Here is a 23,042-nt window from a genome sequence, read left to right as displayed (position 1 = left end):
TCTGGTTAGCAGGCAAGTGTCTTAGCCACTATGCTACCAGAGCTCCCTCAGAAGTACATAGCCAGACATTTTTATCCTAAGGTGTCTCTTGGTGGACTTGAACCTACAACCTTTTGGTGAGCAGCTTAAGGCATTAAATATTTGCACCACCCATCTTCATTTAGGGAAGAGCCAACTGTGGCCATGAATGGAAATCAACTCTATGGGCAACTGGTTTTTCAAGAAAGAAAAAGGTGAGAGGTTTCCAAAGAAATGAGACCAGCCAGGCTTGTAGCTGCATACACCCTTGCTACCCAAGAGCCAGGCTGGCCCCACCCCTGCCCTGTATAAGCAAAGAGAAGAGGTCCAGGTGATCTGCTGGGAAATCTAGAGTTTATCCCATGCTGCACCGGGCTTCACCTCAACAGGCAAAGGTAAAAACAAACTCACCATTTGATCCAGCCGAAAGAGCTGTGGAAAGAAAAGCAAATAGCAGCGTAAGCACACAGTGGCTTTGTTATTAAACTAAGCAGTCAACAAAAAGAAAAAACTTGAAGTGCGATCAATGTACTTTCCAAATACTCAATCTGCCCATCCTCATCCAATATAAACACCAAAAATGCCAAGAACAAATGGATCACTTACTTGTTTTTTTTCTTTCTGAATGAGTTATGGAAATTACCCCACAAAGACAATTTGCTTATATTTTGTATTGCTCTGTGGGAGAAAGATGTGACTGTCTGCTTCCTTAAGAATTACAGCCTTTGAAACCCTATGGGGCAGTTCTAATCTGTCCTATAAGGTCATTATGAGTCAGAATCTTCTGGACATTAATGGGCTGTTGTTGTTGGTATTACCTTTTAACCTGAGCATCAGCAATGCTAAATGCTATGTACTTAACTATCTAATCATCATGTGATGGAAGACTATTAAGTATGAGGTCCCATCATCTGTGAGATTGATGGTAACAGTTCCCTGATGGTGGAACTGAATGCCTGGGCAGACTGTGCTATGCTAAGGTTTATACTAATTTCCATGATACATACAAACAGGTAAAATTAGTGTACTTCTGGAAATACATTCCATCTTAAATGCTTAGAATTTAGCTTTTCAGTACAACCACATACCTGAAAGCTTAGGCTGTGTCTTTTTCTTTTTGCTTGAAACTTTTAAGAACTCATCAATCAGCAAGTCATTAGCACAGGCTCTCTTGTCTGGATCTGGCTCGAAACATTTCAGTATGAATGCCTTGGCCTCTGCTGACATGGACTCAGGAATCTCTGGGTGGACTTTAAACATTCCCACCTGAGGCATAAATATGAGAAGAACACAGTGTCTTCTGAGTGAGCACGCAATCTTATCCTGTGAGCCCCAGGCTCCAAAACCTGGTCCCATACATAGCACAATGAGATTCTCTATCATATGCTACAAACTCATGGACTTTCTCAACACGAGCTAGGATGTTTTCTTCAGGCTATGGATTATCACAGAGTGCTTCTGTAATTTTACCAATGACACAGGCAGAGTGAGTAATTTATGACAAGAGACAGCACAGCACTATGTAGTGTAATTTACTCTTCAAAGCATTAGAACACATTAGCACACTGGCACACAAAAAAGGTATTTTTCTTTAAGACCACTGAGTTGTTCACAATAACTATGTGCCAGGTTTTGTGTGTGCTAGGCTTTTTAAATATATGAATCTTATCAAATCCAACTCAGTGGATTAAATATTATCCCTATAAAAATGTGGAACAGAATTTCAAATTTTCATGGAATCCTGACTTTCTGGAGCCATTAAGGCTGGATAAACCCCCAAAACTATTGCCTTGACACAATCTTTAAACCTTAAACCAAAAATATCACCTAAATTCTTCTTTAAGGCAAATAATAGGTTAGCTTAATTAGTAAAGAATGTTTTCCTTGAGCAACTCTGCTCTTTTACAGAACTGATTTATATGGGATAATATTGACAACACCAGTTCTACAAGCCAGATAGTAAACTTAGGGGGCAGTGAGTTTTTGCTAATAGGGAGGAACAATTTGAAAAGGAAGGGTGAGAAGAGTTGCACAATTTGAAGAATATAATCAATGTCACTGAACTGTACACGCAGACATTGTTGAATTGGTGTATATTTTGCTGTGTATATTTTCAAGAATAATAAAAAATACATATCTTAAAAAAAAATCTTATCCCTGTGACACCAATGAGGAAGCTGACGGTCAGAAGGGGCGGGGTTCCATGGTTATGACAAAGCAGGTTTGGTATTTCAACCTTGGTGTGTTTGGCTTAAAGCCTGTGCTTCTTTCCCTATGACAAGATTTGTGAATATTTTCCCTGTCTCAAACCACCTACATTAATACCTACAGAGACATATAAAAGTACTTTATAATGAGCAGTACTTTTATAACAATTAAACTTTTCTTCTTATTGCTGTCATTTAAAATTTATTTTTGATGATTTTTTTTAATGTATTTAGGGTAGAAAAGATCTTCTAAGGAAAACATTTTTGTAATTATATAGCTTACATACAATTTAGTATATATTAATAGTAATATATAATTATTGAGAAAAATTATATAGCCTTCACCATGAGTCAGACAGTGTTCTAAGGGCTTTGCATGTATTATCTCATACACACCTCACAAAATCCCTGTAAGAGGTGCTATTTTTATACCCATTTTATAGACGAAGAAGCTGAGTCACAAGAAGGTTAAATAACTTGCCCAAAGTCATCCCACAGGTAGATCATGTTGGAACCTGGATGCAAACATTGTAAATCCAAGCTAGTATATGTTATCTAATGTCTCTAAGATGGTATCTCTTTCTACGCAAGGCTTAAATCCATTGCCAGTGAGTCAATTTCTACTCATAGTGACCCTGTAGGACAGAGCAGAACTTCCCCACAGGGTTTCCAAGGCTGTAAATCTTTATGGAAGCAGACTGTCACAACTTACTTCCATGGAGTGGATGGTGGGTTCAAACTGCCAACCTTTCAGTTAGCAGCCAAGCACTTAACTACTGTACCACCAGAGCTCCATGTAAGGCTTTGGCTGGTGAACAGAGACAAAAGCATGATGTATAATAATCACTGCACTGATTAAAAAATTTCAGTGCAATGTCCTAGAGATTGATTAAAAACTTGAAAGACTGGCCAACCAGTTAAAGACATCCATTCATGTCAACAAGAGCAGCTCTTTCAAAGCTCTCACTCTCTTTCAGATTTGGTTAGACTATTCATTTCTGTATCATCTTAAACCTTAAAGTAAGCCAGGCCTTGTACAAGAATAGAAGGTACATAACACATGGACCTCCACAAGAAGCTATATGCAAAAGGAATAAAGCTAAACATACAGTCAGCAGCTGGGAGAAGAATCACACATTATCATTGAAAGGTTTAGGTTTCCATCTTAAGCTTTTCTTTGGCATGGGGGGTCTGGCAGGTGGGGCCTGCAGGGAGGCAGAGGCAGCAAACTGCCGTGTCCAGGTCCCAAGCTGTGGCACGTGGGCTCTCTTGGTCCTAGGTCCACATCAGGTGCACCCTACTGTGGGGAGGTGGGACTGCTTCTCAAAGAGATACCAAGAGTCTAATTAACAGGTTAGAAAAGTACAAATAGGAAAGTAAGGCTGATGCATTTAAATAGTAATCAATCACTTTTAAAATGAACTCTTTCAACTATCATGGTAGAATAGTAAAGGAAAATGTTTATTTTATTTTTTAGTATCAAATGGCTAAAAATGTTCTTGTATCTATCTCCATGGAAGATTTTTACACTGTGTTTTCTAAAGAGCTTAAATCATCTTCCACAAGGATGTTGTTGTTGTGTTTGCCATAGAGTCAGGTCTGACTCATAGCGACCCCTCCTTGGATTTTCGAGGCGGTATCACTATGGAAGTAGATTGCCCTACCTTCCTTCTAAGGAGTGGCTGGTGGGTTTGAACCGACAGCCTTCTGGTTAGTAGTCAAATGCCTTAGGCACTATGCCACCAGTAGTGTGTTGTTTATACTGCATTGTTAGAAGATGGTCAAAGGAAGTTATATTTAATCTTACTTTATAGCTGAGAAAACTAAGGCAAGGAGAGATCATTGTGGGAGACACAGGCACTGGCTGAGGGCATGAACTTTCTTGAAATTTAATGTGATCTCAGATCATGCTCACTTAGGTTCTTTGCCGTTTACCTTAAAAATAATAATAAAACTAGACATAAACATACAGAGTGTCTAGTAGCTATGAAAAAAAGCATTAAGGATGCCTGGTGGCACAAATGGTTAAGCACTCAGCTGCTAACTGAAGGTCAGTGGTTCAAACCCACCCAACAGCTCTACAAGAGAAAGATCTGATGATCCGTTCCTATAAAGAAAGAAAACCCCAATGGGACAGCTCTTATCTGCCATGTGGGTTGCTATGAGTTGGAATTGACCTGAAGGAACCCAACAATAACATGAAAAGCTTTATACAGTGTTTTCAAGACACATATGAAATGAGACCTTGAACATAGCTGCTTGCGGTTCTCCCAGTTCATAAAAGGGCGGTTTTCCTGTGGCCATTTCAATGATGGTGCAGCCCAAAGACCAGATGTCCGCTGCTTTCCCATAGCCTCTTGGCCCTTTATCTATTATTTCTGGTGCCATGTACTGAAGGGTACCTGGAAATAATGCAAACACATTTTCACTTTAAAAAGAGGAAAAAGATGGATTGCTTATGACAGTTGGTCTTTCTCTATGTAAGTAAAACAAGTAAGATTCAGGTCTTAATATCTCGTATCTTAATAGCTCACATTTTGGGGGTGCCTCTTTTCTCTGCTGGAAATAGTGGAAATAGAAGTTCTGTTTTTTTTTTTTTTTTTTTTTTACGTCATGGATTTTACCAATGATATATAAAAAATAGTTTTCCAATATCATTGGGTTGTAAATGGATACTTTCTCATTTTCTAGATAGTAAAGTACAACTGAGGCATCATTTCACTGAGACTTCTTAGAAACGCCTATCAGTCTTTTGAGAACAACATTTTCTGTGTTTGGTTCTTTAAATACATGAAATGGCTATTATGTACACTTCTCATCTTTTTCAGGATAAATCTAGTTCATGCAACCATTTCCTTAAATCTGAATTCCTGAGTTAAATGGTTAGTTCTGTTTTCATTATTTTTTCATCATGAAAGCATGATGATTCTGAAAGCCATCACAAAGAGTACTGTAAATCATTTCTGGGGTACTTTATTCTATGAATCAAACATGCAGGACTCCTGCCTGCGTGCCTGAGGTCCACGGAATAACAAGTTTAATAGATGAGAGACCAGTGAGGTACCATCAGTCCAGACAAATCATATGACACAAAATGAAGAGGAATGGAATTAAAAAGAGGAGATTTTAAAGTTGAATGGAGCCAGAGAGTGGAGTGTGGTTTGAGATGGAAGAGAACCAATGGGAAGCCAAGAGCCCTGGGTTCTAGTTCCGGTCTGGTTCATCCCAGGTACACACTCAGCTGCAAATTACTTCACTGGCTAAACAAGAGGATGAGCTTGCATTTCTAATACTTCCTTGAGAGGTTTCCCAGAGTCCAGCAATGACTCAGGAGCAACCCCACATGTCAGAGTGGAACTGTGTTCCGGAGGGGTGCTTTCAAAGGCTGATTTTAAGAAGTAGATCACTAAGCCTTTCTTCTGAGATGCCTCTGGGTGGACTCAAACCTGCAACCTCTCGGTTACTAGCTGAGCATGTTAACCGTTTGCACTACGCAGGGAACTCCTGATACATTCAAACAAACTATATAATCGGCAAACAAAAACCCATCAAGATGCCATGTTAAATTACTTCAAATTCTGAGGCAGTTGCCTAAAGAGCTACTTTAGTATTTTCTGATTTATAACTACAGTAACAGGCATTTTGATAAAGACAAACACTTTTACATCTACATGAAGTTCTTTTAAACTGCTCCTATGAAACCCACTAATACAAGGGTAAAAGCCAACTATTGTTCACAGTGAAGGTATATGAATAATAAAGGGACATAATTTTTTTCCTTCACACCTCATCATTATATAACAGTAGTTCAAGTTCATGCTCACATACAGCTATGTGTCTGATCTCAGCTGAAATTTGCAAAGCTACTGGAGGAAAGCATTTCACTTTGCCAAGCACAAGGAAGACATGCTCCCCAAAGATTCACCTACTCTTAGGGGAAAACTGCTATGATTTCTCTTCATTTATAGCTTCCTTGCAAGCGATACTCATTTTATGATTAAATATAATGAAATCTTCTTTTAGGAAATATGTGTTGAAGCCTACCATCTACTTTTGTTGTCTCAGGGTCTAAAATAAAGTTGATGAGAGAATTTCAGTTGTACTAATATCTGAGTAGGAATTACAATTGTTCATAAATATAGTGAATTTAAGAAACTGGGCAATGTCTCAACAATATATTATGTATTAATTTTTACTCATCAGATAATATTTCAAAGAGCTTGGTGTGCCAATTGTGTTTAATTATCCTCTATAGAGCAAGTGCCAAAAAAATCAAGTTTAGTCATGTGTTCATATCTGCTTCTCTCTTTACTCCACAAACACATGACACAGTATTTTGTATAAAGAGGTTTGCAGAGCTGGATAATAAAGATGCAAACCAATCTGAACACTGGCCTTAAAAAAAAAAAAAAAAACAAGTGAGAGTAAAACCCCTACCTCATATATACTGCATTCCAAAGTTTTTTTTAAGAAATAGTACTGTGAAATAATGTATTTTAGAATCTCTTTGCCAGTGTAGCTATCCAGGGAGGCAATATTGTGTAGGGTTAAAAGCATAAACATTAACATTATATTTCATTCACTCATTCATTCAACAGATCCATGCCCCTATGGGCCTGGCATTAAGGTACTTAGAATGCAGGAGTGGAATAAACAGACAGAAAACATTATAGATACAAATGTGCAAAAGCTTACATTTTTGTAGGTGGCAGGAGATAAGCTATAAGCATAATAAATAAGTAAATTACATATTATGTTAGAAAGTGGTAAGTATTATGACCCAAAAAAAGAGCAGGGTGAAGGGGATTGGGAGTACCCAGTTCTAGGGAGGGCTGCCTTGTAAACAGGGTGGTCAGGGTAGACCTCACAGAGGAGTTGGGACTTGAAGGGTCGTAAAGAAGACCATCATGCAGATAGCTGGGGAAACAGTGTTACTGGCAAAAGAAAAAGCATGTGCAAAGACTCTGTAGCAGTTACTTCACTGGCCTCTTGTTTGGACCAAAGAGGTAACTGCAGCTGAATATTTACCTGGTATAAAGGAGGAAATACAGGAAGGCCCATGTGCTTGGAGAACGAGCAATGGGGGAGAGTAGGAAACGAGGTCTGAAAGGTAAAGGACTTCAGGTCAAGTTGGAGCCATATCCACCTTTGTAAGGAGTTTAGTGTTTACTCAGAAAGAAACAGCCAGCCAATGAATGCTCTGAATGTTAGGGTTTCCTTGATGTTTTAAAAGCATCACTCTGGCTGCTGTGTTGAAGAATACACAATAGTGGGTCAAAGTGGATGTGGGGAGAAGAGGTAGGAGGCTACTGAGGTAATGCAGGTGAGTGATGAAGGTGGCAGTGGAGGCAATAAGAACTGGCTCCATTTGGGACACATTTTACAGTTACAGCCAATAGTCTTCCTTGATGGATTGGACTGCAGTATGAGACGAGAGAGGCACCATGGATAACTCTTAGTTTTGAGTTGCCATCAACTGAGACCAGGAAGAGTGTGGGTGGAACAGGTTTTGGAAAGAAAACAATTAATTCCATTTGGCATGTTAAATCTAGTTTGAATCCCAGCTCTATCACTAGTTTCTTAACTTCTTTGAACCTTAATTTTCTCATCATAAACTGGGATGGTGATACGTACACTGAGGGATGATGTAGGAATTTCAATGAAATGACATATGTAAAGCATTTAGCAGAGTCAGGTATACAGTAAGCACTCCACAAATGCTGATTACTGTTGCCTTCTCCTTCACTTTAACCATCAAGAGGCGAAACAACTCAGTTCATCAGAGGCCGACTAGGCCCCTGTGACTTAACTAGCTCTGAGTTAGTGCTCTGAGGGCTATCTAGACGGTCTGCACAGCCAGTCACAATCAGTGCTGGAGACAGACATTAGCATGTTAGTCACATATGTCATTCTGAATTGAGGCCGGTGGCAGAAGGACTTATGGGAGGGCAGGTCTTACTCCCCCTCCTTTGGGGATTAAAAGAAAAAAAATGTTTTTAGGAATAAAAGGAGATCACTATCTTGCCCAGAAAGAGTATGCTGAAGGTGAGGATTTTCCTTTCAGAAATTACTGCGTCTTGGCAGCATCCAAAGCCTCTCTTGCCAAGTTGAGAGTATATAATGAAAGAAGTACAGAGATAATTTCATTTTTAATTCTGTGAACTGAAATACCCATTGCCATGGGGATGGGAGCCAGGCCAGAGGTATTGCTGACTGAATGTTCTAAGGAGGAACCTTATGGGATTTCTCTCTCTCCTCCCCCATTCACCCCAGGCTACCATATTAGACACTGGGGTGACGAGAGAAAAATGGACTTGGGACAAAAAGGTCAAAGCATAAAGCTAAGTGTAGATTAAAGACCCAAGTTTCAGCATTTATGAGCCATGACTTCCAGCAGCAGTGTCTCTTTTCTCTCAGTTTCCTCATCTAACAAATGGGGGAACTACCAACTACCTCACAAGGAGCCCTGGTGGTGCAACAGTTAGGTGCTCGACTGCTGAGAGGGTGGCAGTTCGAACTCATCCATGGCTCAGAGGAAGAAAAGACTTGGTGATCTGCTCACATAAAGACTGTAATGTAGGAATCCCTGTGGGGCAGTTCTACTGTCACATGGGCTCACTATCAGCTGGAATCGACTCAGTGGCACACACCACCACCACCGACCTGACAGAATTCATAAATGGGAACACCTGGCCATTTTGCTTTATATAGACCAAAGATTACTCATTGACCATTTTTTTAAAAATTTTTCTCTCTAATCATAATAGGGAGCTCTGGTGGCATAGTGCCTAAGGCATTTGACTGCTAACCAGAAGGCTGGCGGTTCAAACCCACCAGCCACTCCTTGGAAGGAAGACAGGGTGATCTACTTCCATAGTGATACCACCTTGGAAACCCAAAAAGGGGTCACTATTAGTCGGATCCGACTCGATGGCAGTGAGTTTGGTTTTCGGAATCATAATAACAATTTAATACTTAAATAAGAATCAGCATAAAGGAATGATAAGAACATGGTATGAAAATCAAGCTTGAAGTCCTAGATGCCATCCCAGTAACTTTGGGCAGTCTCCTTGTGCAGTCATTAATCTCTCTGAGGCTCAGTTTCCTCTTGGATGCTGTTAACTTTTTAGAAACCTCACTTTTTCTCTACCCTCCTAGGACTTTGCACTAGAGGCAGCTAGCTTGAGTGGTTGTATTGCCTAATTGCTCAGGAAAGCTCTCTCCCCATCCCACTTCTGAGTTGGTGAGTCATTTCCTCTTTCTGAATTGAAATCCCACGGAGTTATTTATATTGTGGAGTAGGGGAATAGGTCACAGGGAATAAACAGGACTAGGAAAGAAGGAACTCACAGTTCAAATGGAAGTGATTAAGGTATGAGTAAGAATCACAGAGAGCTTAGAGTATGGAAATGCTACAAAGAAAAAAAATATTGCCAGGGTTAGTGGTTGCAAAGCCAATCAGAAGGGAACTAATGGTATGAAAGGAAAAACAAATGTAAATTCAGGGTTTCATAAAAAATCGTTAGTGACATTAAGCAAGAGACTAAGCAAATACATAAACACAAGAAGAGAAAATGGGCAGCTTAAATTCCATGAGCATAAAAAGACCATCATTAATGTTTGTGAGCACACAGATTAAATTTATTTCTCATATTATGCCAAAAACTTAGCAACGACTTCTTTAATTTCAAGAGATCTGTATCATCATTGCAAAAACATACCAGTGAAAGTTTCAGTACATGGGTTTATGCCAGCCAATCTCTTTGATGTTCCAAAGTCAGAGATCTTGAGAATACCACTATAGGTATTAATCAACACATTGTCACCCTAGAGAACAGAGGACTTTAATCAAACACGTTATCTTTCTTCCAGTACTGTTACCAGCTTGCAAGTCCAATATGAAAAGTTATCCTTAGAGCAAATAAGGACACTAATTCTGTATTCTTCAAAACTAGCTTTTGTCATAGCCGTTCACAATCTGCTACTCAGGTCACAAGATCGAAAATGGTTCCTTGTTAGTTAGAGCTAGCTGCAATTCATAAATAGTATGGGTTTCAATAACATATATGATAGGCTAAATTATGATATTAATAATTCCCCTGTCATTTTACTTTCTTTTCTACGTTGTTATACTTATTTTCCTGGGATACTTAGGAAATATAGTTAAACACATTACAGATAAATGGACATTTCAGTTGATTTTAGGGTAGTAATATTAACTTCATTTGACTGATAACCAGAAGGTTGGCGGTTCAAACCCACCAGCCACTCCTCAGAAGGAAGACTGTGCAATCTACTTCCATAATGATACCACCTCGGAAACCCAAGGAGGTGTCGCCAAGAGTCAGATCCGACATGATGGCAGTGAGTTTGGTTTTTCAGAATAGTAACTTCAAAGCCATCGCTGTCGGGTAATTTTGACTCCCGTGACCCGATAGGACACAGCAGAACCGCACGACAGGGTGCCCATGGCGATGATCTTTCCAGAAGCAGACTGCCACATCGTTCTCCCACAGAGCAGCTGATAAGGTCAAACTACCAACCTCTCAGTTAGCAGTCGAGTGCTTAACCACTGCACCACCAGAGCTCCTTCCAATATTAACTTACTTTGTCTAAAACATATTAATTTCAAATTTTCTATTTTTAAACAGAATCTCATAAATTACCTAATTTTATTTCAATCCATGCATATATAAGACTTGTGAAAAAAGCTTTTCCTTTTTACTTCCAAGCCCACATCCACTGATTCAGTAAATATTATCTAAGTAGCAACTATCGGCAAGGAAACAAAGATGAAACAGGGTAAACTCCTCAGGAGCAGGGACTCCAACTTGTTCAATTTTGTGCTGCTGCACCCCAACCCCAAGGAGCACCTGCACTAAAAGTGGGAACTCAGTCTTAGCAACTTGAACGTGGCCAAGGAGATAAGACGTGAACACAAAGAAATGATTCAGCATAGAGTAAAATCTTACATTTCTGCTATTCCCAAGGTCTGTCACACAAAACACAATGTAACTTTTGCAAATAAAAATTGAAATGAATCCTAGTGCATCCTACCTTTATATCCCGGTGAACTATCTGATTGTCATGGAGGTATTTTAATCCTTCAAGTATTTGCTTTGTATAAAAACCAATGGTTTGCTCATTGTCTTTTAATGGGCCCCATTTGGAACGAAGGAGAGCAGAAAGACTTCCTGTAAGTAGGGAGAAACGAGTGGATAAAATACTTAAGTAGAAGTAAAATGAGTTCTTAAAGCACACAGTAGCTGCAACAATGGGCCCAAACACAGCAATGACTGTATGGATGGCACAAGCCTGGGCAGTGTTTGTTCTGTTGTACACAAAGTCAATATGACTTGGAACCTACCTGATGGCACCTACCAACAACAACAATAATGTAATATTAATTAAGCCAATATCAATTGATTACTCACAACAGCCCAGGCATCATAATACTAAATACTTGGGGCTCAAACATGAATAAGAAAATTTCCCTGGTCTAAGGCAGCTCATTATCAAATAGAGTAAAAGTAAAAGTCAACTCAATTGCTACCATTAATCCAGGTTGTGATAATCACTATGAAATTAGTTCCAGAATTCACTTATTGTCTCCTAATAAACAGCAAACTAATGCTGTATGTCTAATTTTTCTTTTAACTTCTATAAGTAAGGTCCTGTGATCGAGTAAAACCCAATTATACTGTACTTCAAGGCCTCAGGAATTTACACTTTTGAAAGAAAGAGCTATATCCCTTACCTCCTGGCACTTGTTCCATGAAGATTTTAATGAAACCATTCTCACTAAAAGAACCCAGATACTGGACAATATTTTTGTGTTTCAGATGCTTATGCAATGCTATTTCTTCATGTAGCGGCTGGGAGTATCTAGAAGATAGGGAAATATCGATGAGTTAATTACGTAGACAGACTTTAGATTAGCATATATATTTAAGCAATAGCATTTGGAAACATCAGCTAATCATATGTCAATATGTAAATCCAAATATGACCATTTAAGGATTTTATTTCTCATAAGATAAACTCTATGGCATTGAGGCTACAAGGAAGGTCTCAGGGGCTATGTGTCAGGTACTGTTCTACATATTAATTCATCTGTCACAGCAACTCCATGAGGAAGGTTCTATCAGGATGCTCATTTGACAGACGAGGAAAATGATTCGTAGTAGGGATGACAAAATCTGCCCCAGATCACAGAGCCGCTAAGTGACAGAGCTTATATTTGAATCCCGGAGAATTGAAATCACTACTGTCCCATTAACATTACTTTATATTCCACCATACTCACCAGCATAACTGGGAGACCCTTGCCCAGGAAGAGAAAAATTACAAATTTTAATGTTCTTTCCAGAACGGAAAGATCCATCAACTCTTTAAATAAATAAATAAATAAAATCATTTATAACCCAAGTCTCTTTGAGCCCCCTGCCTCAAAATCCTCACCTTACTGTGCCCACCATTCTAACTCTTACAACAGGATTTTCACCAATTCTAACCAAGCATCCTCATTCAAAAACCAGCTTTAAACCAGACTACACAATCATGTTATATGGTATGTATTGCTGTATCCAATTATAAAATAGAAGGATTTTGTATTTCTGGGACAGACCAAGCTACACTTTTGATAAGTAGTTGAAGTACCGTAAAGCTTGTAGACTCTTAATATTCCTGAATTCAGTACAGCTCTAATCTAAGTACCGTATAAGTAAATACGGTAGGTGTCAGCAAGGAGAGAAACTCAAAGCCATTTTCGAATATTGTTTTTTTCTGTTGTAAAATGGAGTCTACAGCGTGAAAGGCACCAACTACTAAGACATACTAAATAAAACCCTGATGCCTTCCTTTTTAGTCCTACATGTAGGAAATTCTCAGATCCTAAAATGGAAAACTCATATAGGCAGAATGGATTTCTTTGAATGCCAGTAACAAATTCTAGAATTGGTTAGCATTGATTTATAAACTCTTTTCATGAAATCATAGTCTCTTCCTGGTCCTATTAAATTTTATTTTTGTTTTTCAGGGTAAGCTACAAGGTAACACAATTAGTGGGTTACACAACTCCAAATCACTTGCTTTAAACAAACTTTATAATCTGTGAAACTTTACTCAGCAGCCAACGAAAAGATGAGTTATATTTTAGCTCTTTCACTCATTTTATTTTTATTTAGAATTGCTAGGAATCATGAAGGGCAGGTATTACACTGACCCTCTTAGCATTGGTTAGGAACAGCAACACCATTTTGATAATTGTCTGAATGACATACCATGGCAAATGCCAATATACAGCGTCATCAATAAGATATTTAGGTTATGTTTCTCAACGATGAAGACATTTACATTGGGTTTTAGACACTTTATTGATACTAGTTCATGATTACTTTTCACATGTATAATATACAAAAAACCCAAACCCACTACCATCGAGTCATTTCTAACTCAAAGTGAACCTATAGGATGAGTAGAACTGCCCCATTGGGGTTTCAAGGTTGTAAACCTTCACAGAAGCACATGTCTCATCTTTCTCCTGAGAAGTGGCTAGTGGATTCAAAGCACTGACCTTTTGGTTAGCTGCTGAATGGTTTATCCACTATGTCACCAGAGTTCTTTATGTATAAGTTAGCGGCAAATACTATGCTTATTCTAGAGATTTAGATCAAGATGATCAAATAATCTGAAGCAGGTGACTGTTTATTATGAACCAAAAGGTTTCACCTCCTGACCCTCTTGAAAATCAAACTATTAATACTCAAATTTAAGATCCTTGAGAAGCAAATACCCACCATACCACCCACCCCATCCTCATTATTTAAATGAAGGATAGCTTAATTTGCAACATTAGCCAGGATTCAACCTAGCTAAGAATAAGAACTCTTCCCCACTATGGAAATTATTGGGAACACCCAGCAACTTGTACTAAGTGTAAGTGCCAAGCACTAAATAAGCATGAAATTATGATTTGTTCAGGTCAATAAACTATGTTTGCCATCATGTAGGTCCCAATTCAAATGTCACAGAGGCCTTCTCTTCTGACTACCTTAAGCTGAAAAAGACATTCTCTTAGGAAACCAGTGTCCCAGGTCCCAGCTATTTTTCTGCCTCTCCACCGAGCATGACATTCAAAGATCGCCTTCGGCCTTTATCTCTCCAATCCCGACAGTAAGAAGAAAGAGAAAGGAGTGCAACCCAGCAATGTCCACAATACCTTCACCTGCTCCACTGGCCAAAAGTGGCCACCCCTAGCTACAAGGAGGCTAGGAACTCTAGTATTTTAGCTGGACATCTGCTATCATGGATTTATACCAGTCAGCCTCTTTGATGTCTTTGAAGATCTTTAGAACAGCACTGGGGGGGAAGAAAAAAAAAAAAAAAAGAACACCTCGCTGCCATTGAGTCAATTCAACTCAAAGCAACCCCTCCTTGGGTTTCCAAGGTAGTATCTCTACAGAAATAGATTGACTAATCTTCCTTCTGAGGAGTGGCTGGTGGGTTTGAACCTCCAGCCTTCTGATTAGCAGTGAAACGCCAGAGGAACTAAACCACTAGATCTCCTAGAACAGCACTAGAGGTATTAATACATTGTCACCCGAGAGAATAAGAGACCTTTGGTCAAACATGTTAACTGTCTTTCAATACTACTGCTGGCTCACAAGTCCAAAAAGATATCCTTAAAGCAAACAAGTACATGAATCCTACAGTCTTCATTAAAAGTGTATTACAATACTGAATTTTTCTTAACTTTTTATTGTAATAACACTGAACTCTTGACTTAGAAATTAGAGAGCAAATCATCTCTTCTCAATTAGCTATAAGAATGGACAGAATAAATTTCAGGTAACAGAAGAAAGTGTATCTTTAGCTTTGAAAATACTATTAATCCATAGTTATTGCCAGAGTCAAACCCCATCAGAGTCAAATTCCCATTTATAACCATCTGAACCATTGGTTGTCAGCCATGACTGGACATTTGCATCTCTTGGAAACTTAAGGAAAAATACCAATGTTCAGAATATTTGGAAGTATGGCCTGAGTATCAGGATTTTTTTTTTAAATTGTGATTTGAGTGAAATTTTATAGAGCAAATTCACTTTCCATCCAGCAGCTCACATATACTTTGTCTCATGACATTGACTGCAATTTACCACAATGCAATAGCTCCCCTCCCACTTCCTCCCCATAGTTACTTCTTCCCTGTGTCTTTCCCTCCCATGTACTCCTGCCCCCTGAGCTGTCTCCTTGTGCATACACAGCCTTCCTATTCTCCCAAGATTATCTCTCCAAGGAGTCTATCTACCTAATGTAAATGTTCAGCTCATATGCCTGTCTTTTGTTTGGCTGGAAGCCACAGGACTGGGTTCAATTCCAGACCTGAAAGGCAGCTAGGGGCCACAGTCTCAGTGGTTCCAACAGGCTATATCAGACCAGCAAACTGGTCCCTTTTAAAAAAAAAAAAATGATTTTGAGTTTTGTTTCACACTGTTCTCCCAGTCTATCCAGGATCTCCTACTTAGATCCCCCTCCAAGTAGTTTACAGTGGGAGCCAGGTAACATCTAGTTCTTCTGGTCTCATGGTTGTATAGGCTGAGAATCTCACAGTGTACCAGTCACTTGGACTAATTGTTTCCATGCATCTTTGGTTTTTTTCATTCTTCTTTGCTCTGGATGAAGAGAGACCCATCATTGCATCTAGTTGGCCACTTGCAAGCTTTTAAGATCCCAGTCACTATTCGCCAAAGTAGGATGTGGAACAATGTTTTTTTGTGTAGTATGTTATGCCAATTGAACTTGATGTCCCCTGCAACTATGGTCCCGAGCCCACAGGTCCAACTACTTGCTCCCTCTGGGTAGCTGGCTGTGGCCAAGAAGTGACTACAACCTTGTTGTCCCTTGTCAGCTCTACTATATACCTGAGTATCAGGATTTTTTAAAACTCTCCATTGGCCCTCATATACACAGCTGGGTGGAGAATCACTGAATGTGTAGAAGGTTAGAGGATGAAGCTATCCTGAAATTAACAACTAGTTGGGGATAGATTATGAGAGTATACTTAAAATCCACCACTTCTTAAATAAAGTGTCTTTAGGATATGATGGAAACATAGAAGAAATGTTTGTGGTTGCTATGATCCCTCCTTACATTTGGTAATAGTTTAGTATACACTGGATCATGTATTACTCACACCCATCATCCAATGTTAGCAATTACCCATTGTCACTGCTAACTTTTAAATGAAATATCCAAACCACTCCAGGGCACACAGATGGAAATATTTTTGTCTGCTGTGTATTCATAGTAACAATATGACAGATACCACTGTAATCTCCTTACATAGGTAAGAAGAAGATACTCTCCACAAGCTGTTCAAGGAAAGGCTTGTCATGCAAGTGTTTTCAAAACAACCCATAACACGACAACTGCACTGTTACAGATGAGGAGATGATACATGGCATTACTGTTGGTGTGTTTTGTGTGTACAGTGGCAGCCAAGTAAACTTAAGCTACAAAGGTGGTTTTAACAGCAGTTTTCTTCCAAGTGCCTCCTTAAATTCACTTGGCAGGACAGGGAAAGGGGATGTAGTTAATGGCGAGTGAATTTCGCTGCAGCCATTTGATAGTGTTGAACTCATTAAATTTTATATTGTTTTAATATCTACTCTGTGTATTTACTACTTTGTTGTTTGTTGTTGTTATGTGCTGTCGAGTTAAGAACCTATAAACCAAACTGTAGTCAATGTCATGAGACAAAGTATATGTGAACTGCTGTATGTAAAATGAATTTGCTCTGTAAATTTTCACCCAAATCACAATTTAAAAAAAAAAAAAAAAAAGAAGAAGAAGCTATAAACCAAAAAACCAAACCCACTGCCACGGAGTTGATTCCAACTCACAGCAACCCCCACTGGGTTTCCAAGGCTGTAAATCTTTACAGAAGTAGATTGCCTCATCTTCCTCCGATGGAGCAGCTGGTAGGTTTGAACTGTTGACTTTCTGGTTAGCCAACAAATGCCTTACCCACTACACCACAAGAGTTCCTTAAGGACCTATAGGAATACTCATTAAAGCTCACTTCCATCAGGTTGGATCTGACTTATAGCGACCCCTCCTTGAGATTCCAAGGCGGTATCACTATGGAAATAGATTTCCCAACCTTCCTTCTGAGGAGTGGTTTGTGGGTTTGAACTGTCAGCCTTCTGGTTAGCAGTCAAGTGCCTTAGGCACTATGCCACCAGAGCTCCCTATAAGAATATATATAAAATTTTCAAACATAACAAAATATATCAAATATATATCACTGTAGGTATTTAATATATAATTTCTACCTCTTTCTCAGGAATAACTAAGAGAAAACTCTAGAACAATGCCATGAAAAATATAAACCTTAAACTATACATGTGGCAGATTCCAACCACTAGTTACCCAGCTGATATCTAGTCTTCCCTCTTTCTCTAATTTTATTTGAAGAAACAAAATGCCCAGCAAGCGTTCTTTTAGGAGCTCTGGTGGCATAGTGCCTAAGGCATTTGACTGCTAACCAGATGGCTGACAGTTCAAATCCACCAGCCACTCCTCGGAAGGAAGATCAGGCAATCTACTTCCGTAGTGATACCACCTCAGAAACATAGTAGGCACACAATAAAGTAGGCACAAATAAAGCATAGTGGCTAAGGCACTTGACTGCTAACAGAAGGCTGGTGATTCAAACTCACCAGCCACTCCTCGGAAAGAAGATGGGGCAATTGACTTCCTTAGTGATACTGCCTTGGAAACCCAAGGAGGCATCACTATGAGTCAGGTCTGACTTGACGGCACATAACAACAACAACAACGACAATAAAAATCTATAGAGTTTCTAGCCTGTCTATAGTTAAGGGTAGCCATTTTTAGCCAATGGAATAGAGGTGAACGCATGCTAGGCATTTCTGTAAAGCATGGTTTTCCTTCTTCTTCCTTTCTGCAATGTAGGTAAGGAGATTAGAGGCAGAGCAGCCACCTCCGAAAGTCATGATTTAAAGATGGAGAGAAGAAAGATAGCTGGGACTTAGAATACCGGTGGCACGGGAGGCAGCGTCTTCTTCAGCTTGAGGTAGTTGCAGAAGGCTTGTCTGAGGGCTGGGCATATGAATTGAGATCTAAAGGATGAAAATTAAGCAGTCATGCCAAGATCTGGGGAATGAGCCTGGGTGTGCCTGATGGACAGAAAGATACTAGTGTGCTAGACAGATCCTAGTGTGCAACACTGGGGGCAAGGTAAGCCACAGAGGGAGGCAAATCATCATGCTCTTACGGTTCAAGGTAAGGGTACTGCATTTTTTGCTGGTTGCAGTAAGAATCCATTGAAGGATTTTAACCACTACTGACATGGGATGATTTTAACTTCAAAAGCTCTCTCTGGGTGATCTAAGAAAGAATGGACTACACATGAAGGGAGGAGTGAAAGCAGAGACCAGTTAGGAGGTGGAAGCAGTCAGGAGTCAGGTGAGAGACCTGGAGCTTAGATCAGAGTTGGGAAGATTCAGAGTGTGGAGACAACAGGACTAACTGATGGAGTTGATACGGAGTGTGAGAGAAAGAGAATGATGAACCCAAGGTTACAGGCTGAAAAGCTAGGTAGATGAAGCTACATTGACGGAAGCAGGGTAAACATCAGGTAGAGAACACCTGAGAGTAAAAATCTGTGGTCTGTGTGTACCATGCTAACCTTGAGATGCCTTTTCCACTAACAAGTTGAGACACTGGGTGGACAGGAGACCCACAGAGCTCAGGGGAGTGCTATCGCTGAGGAAAACTGATCATGTGACTCTACTACAGTGGCCAGAGAAAGGTGGATTCGAGGGTAGCCATCTTGGCATTAAAATCTGGCCAAACAGACTTCTGTAACAGCTCGTAAATTCAAACTGATATACAACAGATGGACACAGTTGATTGTAGCAGCACTATCTTAGAGAAAAAAGACACAAGAACAGCTATGAGGCAGAAGGTATCATAGAAATGAGGAAAGGGGATTATTTGCTGGAAAAACAAATGGGCAGTGCATTGAAGGGGGAAACAATATATAACCTTGTTGCTATAGCTGTTCACCTCCCTGAACAACTTTCCTGTTCCTAAAGTTTCTTCTATTTTCTGCAAGGCCCTACTCTATATGGTTCAGACCATTTCTATTAGTGCTTATTTCCTATGGCACAGTGATTAAGCGTTTGGCTGCTAACCAAAAGGCTGGTGGTTCAAATCCACTAGCTGCTCCATAGGAGAAAAATGTGGCAGCCTGCTTTGGTAAAGATTACAGCCTTGTAAACTCCATGGGACAATTCTACTCTGTCCTACAGAGTCACTGTGAGTCGACTCACAGTAGTGGCATATCCATATAATAAGCCCACCACTGTCTGACATAACATCAACCCAACGCACAGAGGGCCATTCTCTCTTCTACTCTTTGGAAATCCCACCCATGTTACCTCAGAAATGCCACCCTTCCATACCAGAGTCTTATGCTGGGATCACTGAGTGATGCAGCAGTTAACCCCCAAGAGAGCTAATTAAAACAACGTAGTGTTCAGAGTTTCATTAGAAGATCACTTCAATATTTCCCAAAATGCTATTAAGAGCCTGAAGTACTTTAGAAAACAACTTCTATTATATACCATTACCGTACCTGCTATCTCTCTCCGGGATTTCCTTAATAGCAATTCTGACCTGGTTGCTCAAGTCGCGACCTGCATAGACTATGCCGTAAGTCCCTTTTCCTAAAACGACTCTGTCACCATTTTCATCGTATTCATAGTCATACTACAAAAGGAAAAATGGGGAGGGAAGATTGAAGTGTTAGTTGCATTCCACAATTTAAACATCAACTTTTTCAAAGCACAAATTTCCCTTTGTTATGGTTTTAACAAGTGAAACATTATCGTGAAGTTCTAAGAAGCAGCGTTAGGAACTAAAAAACAGACCTTTCAACATAAATGAAATAGTGTGCCCATGTTTCCACAACCACTATGAATGTCATTGTTGTTGTTATGTGCCGTCGAGTCAAACCCGACTCATAGCGACCCCTCCTTGGGTTTCCGAGGCAGTATCACTACGGAAGTAGGATTGCCCATAGGAACCACAAACTTAAATCCATAAGACCAAGGCAGCAAAAGCCCCCCTGAGTCTTTCACCCAGTAAATCTGGTTTTTCATTGACTCTGGATATCAGCATGATTACTATCAAATCAATGTCTGCCAACATCTACCACGTCTAGTTAATCTTTCTTTTGTTTTTAGCTTTTGGTACTACCTAAATATTTCCCACACCATCAGAAGAACAGGCTTGGCGTAAGACGAGAATTTGGGATCTTCCAGTTGATGAGACTTCGTCTCACCTACTTTGGTCATATGGCCAGAAGGGACCATTCCATGGAGAAGGACATCATGCTTGGTAAACTGGAGGGTCAGAGAAAAAGGGGAAGACCCTCAACGCAATGGACTGAGAAAGTGGTTGCAACGCTGGGCTCAGGTATCGCCAGGACTGTGAGGATGGCGCAGGACCGGGGGGTGTTTCATTCTGTTGTTTACAGAGAATTACTATGAGTTGGAATTGACTTGATGGCACATAACAACAACAACCAGTTGATGATGGCAATATAAAGATTATTTTCACTTCACTCCCAATTCCCTGAGGCCCAAAAACACTTGAAAAATGAAAAATGTATCTCTGATGTAAAAAAGAAGTATTTACAGTCCAAACGCGAAACTGCTAAGTGTATCAACCACATATGGAAAAGTGCATCAAAGTGAAGAGGGTGTTTGGTATACACCTCCCTCAGACCTGTAGACATCATCTAGAAAGGCACATTTTTGGTGTCAGATAGGAACTACAGGTTTTATGGTCATCAAATGATCAAGCTATTCTCTGCAGAAATCCAGTGTAATACTACAGACTAGCAGGAAAGAATGGTCTTTTGATGGGAGCTCTGGTAGCACAGTGCCTAAGGCACTTGACTGCTAACCAGAAGGCTGGCGATTCCAACCCACCAGCCACGCTGAGGGACAAAGACTTGGCGATCTCCTCCTGTAAAGATTTATTGTTGTTGTTGTTATGTGCCGTCAAGTCAGACCTGACTTATAGTGACCCCTCCTTGGGTTTCTGAGGCAGTATCACTACGGAAATAGATTGCCCCATCTTCCTTCCAAGGAGTTGCTGGTGGGTTTGAACTATGTTACCAGAGTTCCCCCTGTAAAGATTATAGCCCTGGAAATCCTAGGGGCAGTTCTACTCTGTCCGATAGGGTTGCTACGAGTCAGAATTGACTCCACAGCAACAGGTTCGGCAATAGGAATAGCACAATTAACATGTTTGATACAACGTACAGAGAGAGAACTCTGTACTCAGATATAAATTCTACTCATGAATGTATGAAAAATATATAATAATTGACTACATATTGGGTCACAAAGAAAATGTCAATAAATTCCAAAGAACTGGCATCCTAAAGACCATGATCTTTGATCACAGGATAGTCAAGATAAGATAGCCAAAAATATATTTGAAAAACTTATTATCTCACTCTAAAATGGACTGAAAAGAAGATGACCACAAGAATTACAAGCTGTTGTGAAAGAACTACAACTGAGAGCATTATATACCAAACATCACAGAGGATTGGAGATAAAGAAATGTCCTGGCCTTAAAGAATTGCAACAGCAAAAAAACAAACAAGAAAACAAGCAATTAAGTGGTTAAGTCAAGGGAATACAAAAAGAATAACATCATCCAAAGACAGCAGAAGGGGTTTCTGATTTTGACAAGATGGTGGACTGGATGCCTGAAAGCATTCCCTGCTAAAAATACCTAGACAAAATAAATGTTTTTAAATGCCTAGCTGGGCTTGTAAAAAAGAAAGAAAACTGCCAGTTGCCAGAACTGAAGAGGAAGAGGAAAACTAAAGGCACCATCACCAGAACTAGGCTCCATTAGCGCAGTGGGGGAGGATGAGGGCGGAGCTTTAAGTTCCATTAACCTATGGCTGGAGGCAACAGACATTTTCTTTAAAGGGCGAGGTAACTAACACAACCCATTTCAGATGTTTGAAAACACTTTTCTAAATAAATGATGGGCCAAAACAAATAAATCATTTGGGATAAAAGAACATATTTAAAATTAAATTATAATGAATACATTGGATATTCTAAAATGCAGGCTATATTAAGGGGAGAAAACCTTATATCCAGGTGAATTATCTCAGGCAACAGATATTCTGAAGTATCTGAATTATCTACAGACAATAGATATATATTCTCAAGCTTATAAAATTCCAGAAAATAAAACACCCACAAACTCTTGCGCAACCTATTTGATAATAAAATACAAACAGCCAAGAGAAGAATCAATACAAAATTGAGGGTGAAGAAACTGATGAAAGCACCAGTTAGCTCAAAATTCATCTAAATACAGAAGTAAAACTAAACAACTGTGAGAATTAAAGTGACAACTAAAACTAAATGCTACAAACCTTGATAATTTTTTAGGAGAGAAAGATGTTAGGTGACTGGGGAGGGAGAAGGGAAGATGTTTTACAAGCATGCAGATTTCACCTCCCAACTATAAGGATACTCCCTGCAATCGACTCAGGTCAGGCCCATCTTGCTTTTACTTGCTTTTAAAAAAAGAAAGTTGCAGTCGCATCAGCTCAGGTTCAGGTTCAGGGTGACCCTGTGTGTGTCAGACGAGAACTGTGCTCCACAGAGTTTTCAGCGGCTAGTTTTTTGGAAGTGGATCTCCAGGCCTTTCTTCCGAAGTGCCTCTGTTGTTGTTGTTGTTGTTGTT

General features: G+C 39.6%; 1 protein-coding gene across 1 annotated transcript in view; it reads right to left on the bottom strand.

Annotated features, from left to right (window-relative positions):
- Positions 1–23,042, bottom strand: part of MAP3K5 (mitogen-activated protein kinase kinase kinase 5) — a 275,001-nt gene that overhangs the window by 46,325 nt on the left and 205,634 nt on the right. The window contains exons 15-21 of the mRNA XM_007946314.2: positions 19,891–20,024; positions 11,983–12,110; positions 11,283–11,419; positions 9,947–10,052; positions 4,470–4,627; positions 1,107–1,284; positions 430–450 (exon numbers count right to left, since the gene is read on the bottom strand). Coding sequence (XP_007944505.1) covers positions 430–450; positions 1,107–1,284; positions 4,470–4,627; positions 9,947–10,052; positions 11,283–11,419; positions 11,983–12,110; positions 19,891–20,024 — 862 coding nt within the window. The remainder of the gene's footprint in view (positions 1–429; positions 451–1,106; positions 1,285–4,469; positions 4,628–9,946; positions 10,053–11,282; positions 11,420–11,982; positions 12,111–19,890; positions 20,025–23,042) is intronic.

The sequence above is a fragment of the Orycteropus afer genome, unplaced genomic scaffold, assembly GCF_000298275.1.
Source record: "Orycteropus afer afer isolate SDZICR_OR568_19922 unplaced genomic scaffold, OryAfe1.0 scaffold00155, whole genome shotgun sequence".
NCBI lineage: Eukaryota > Metazoa > Chordata > Mammalia > Tubulidentata > Orycteropodidae > Orycteropus > Orycteropus afer.
Note: the sequence above shows the minus strand (reverse complement) of the source record. Positions and strands in the feature narration are given on the sequence as shown.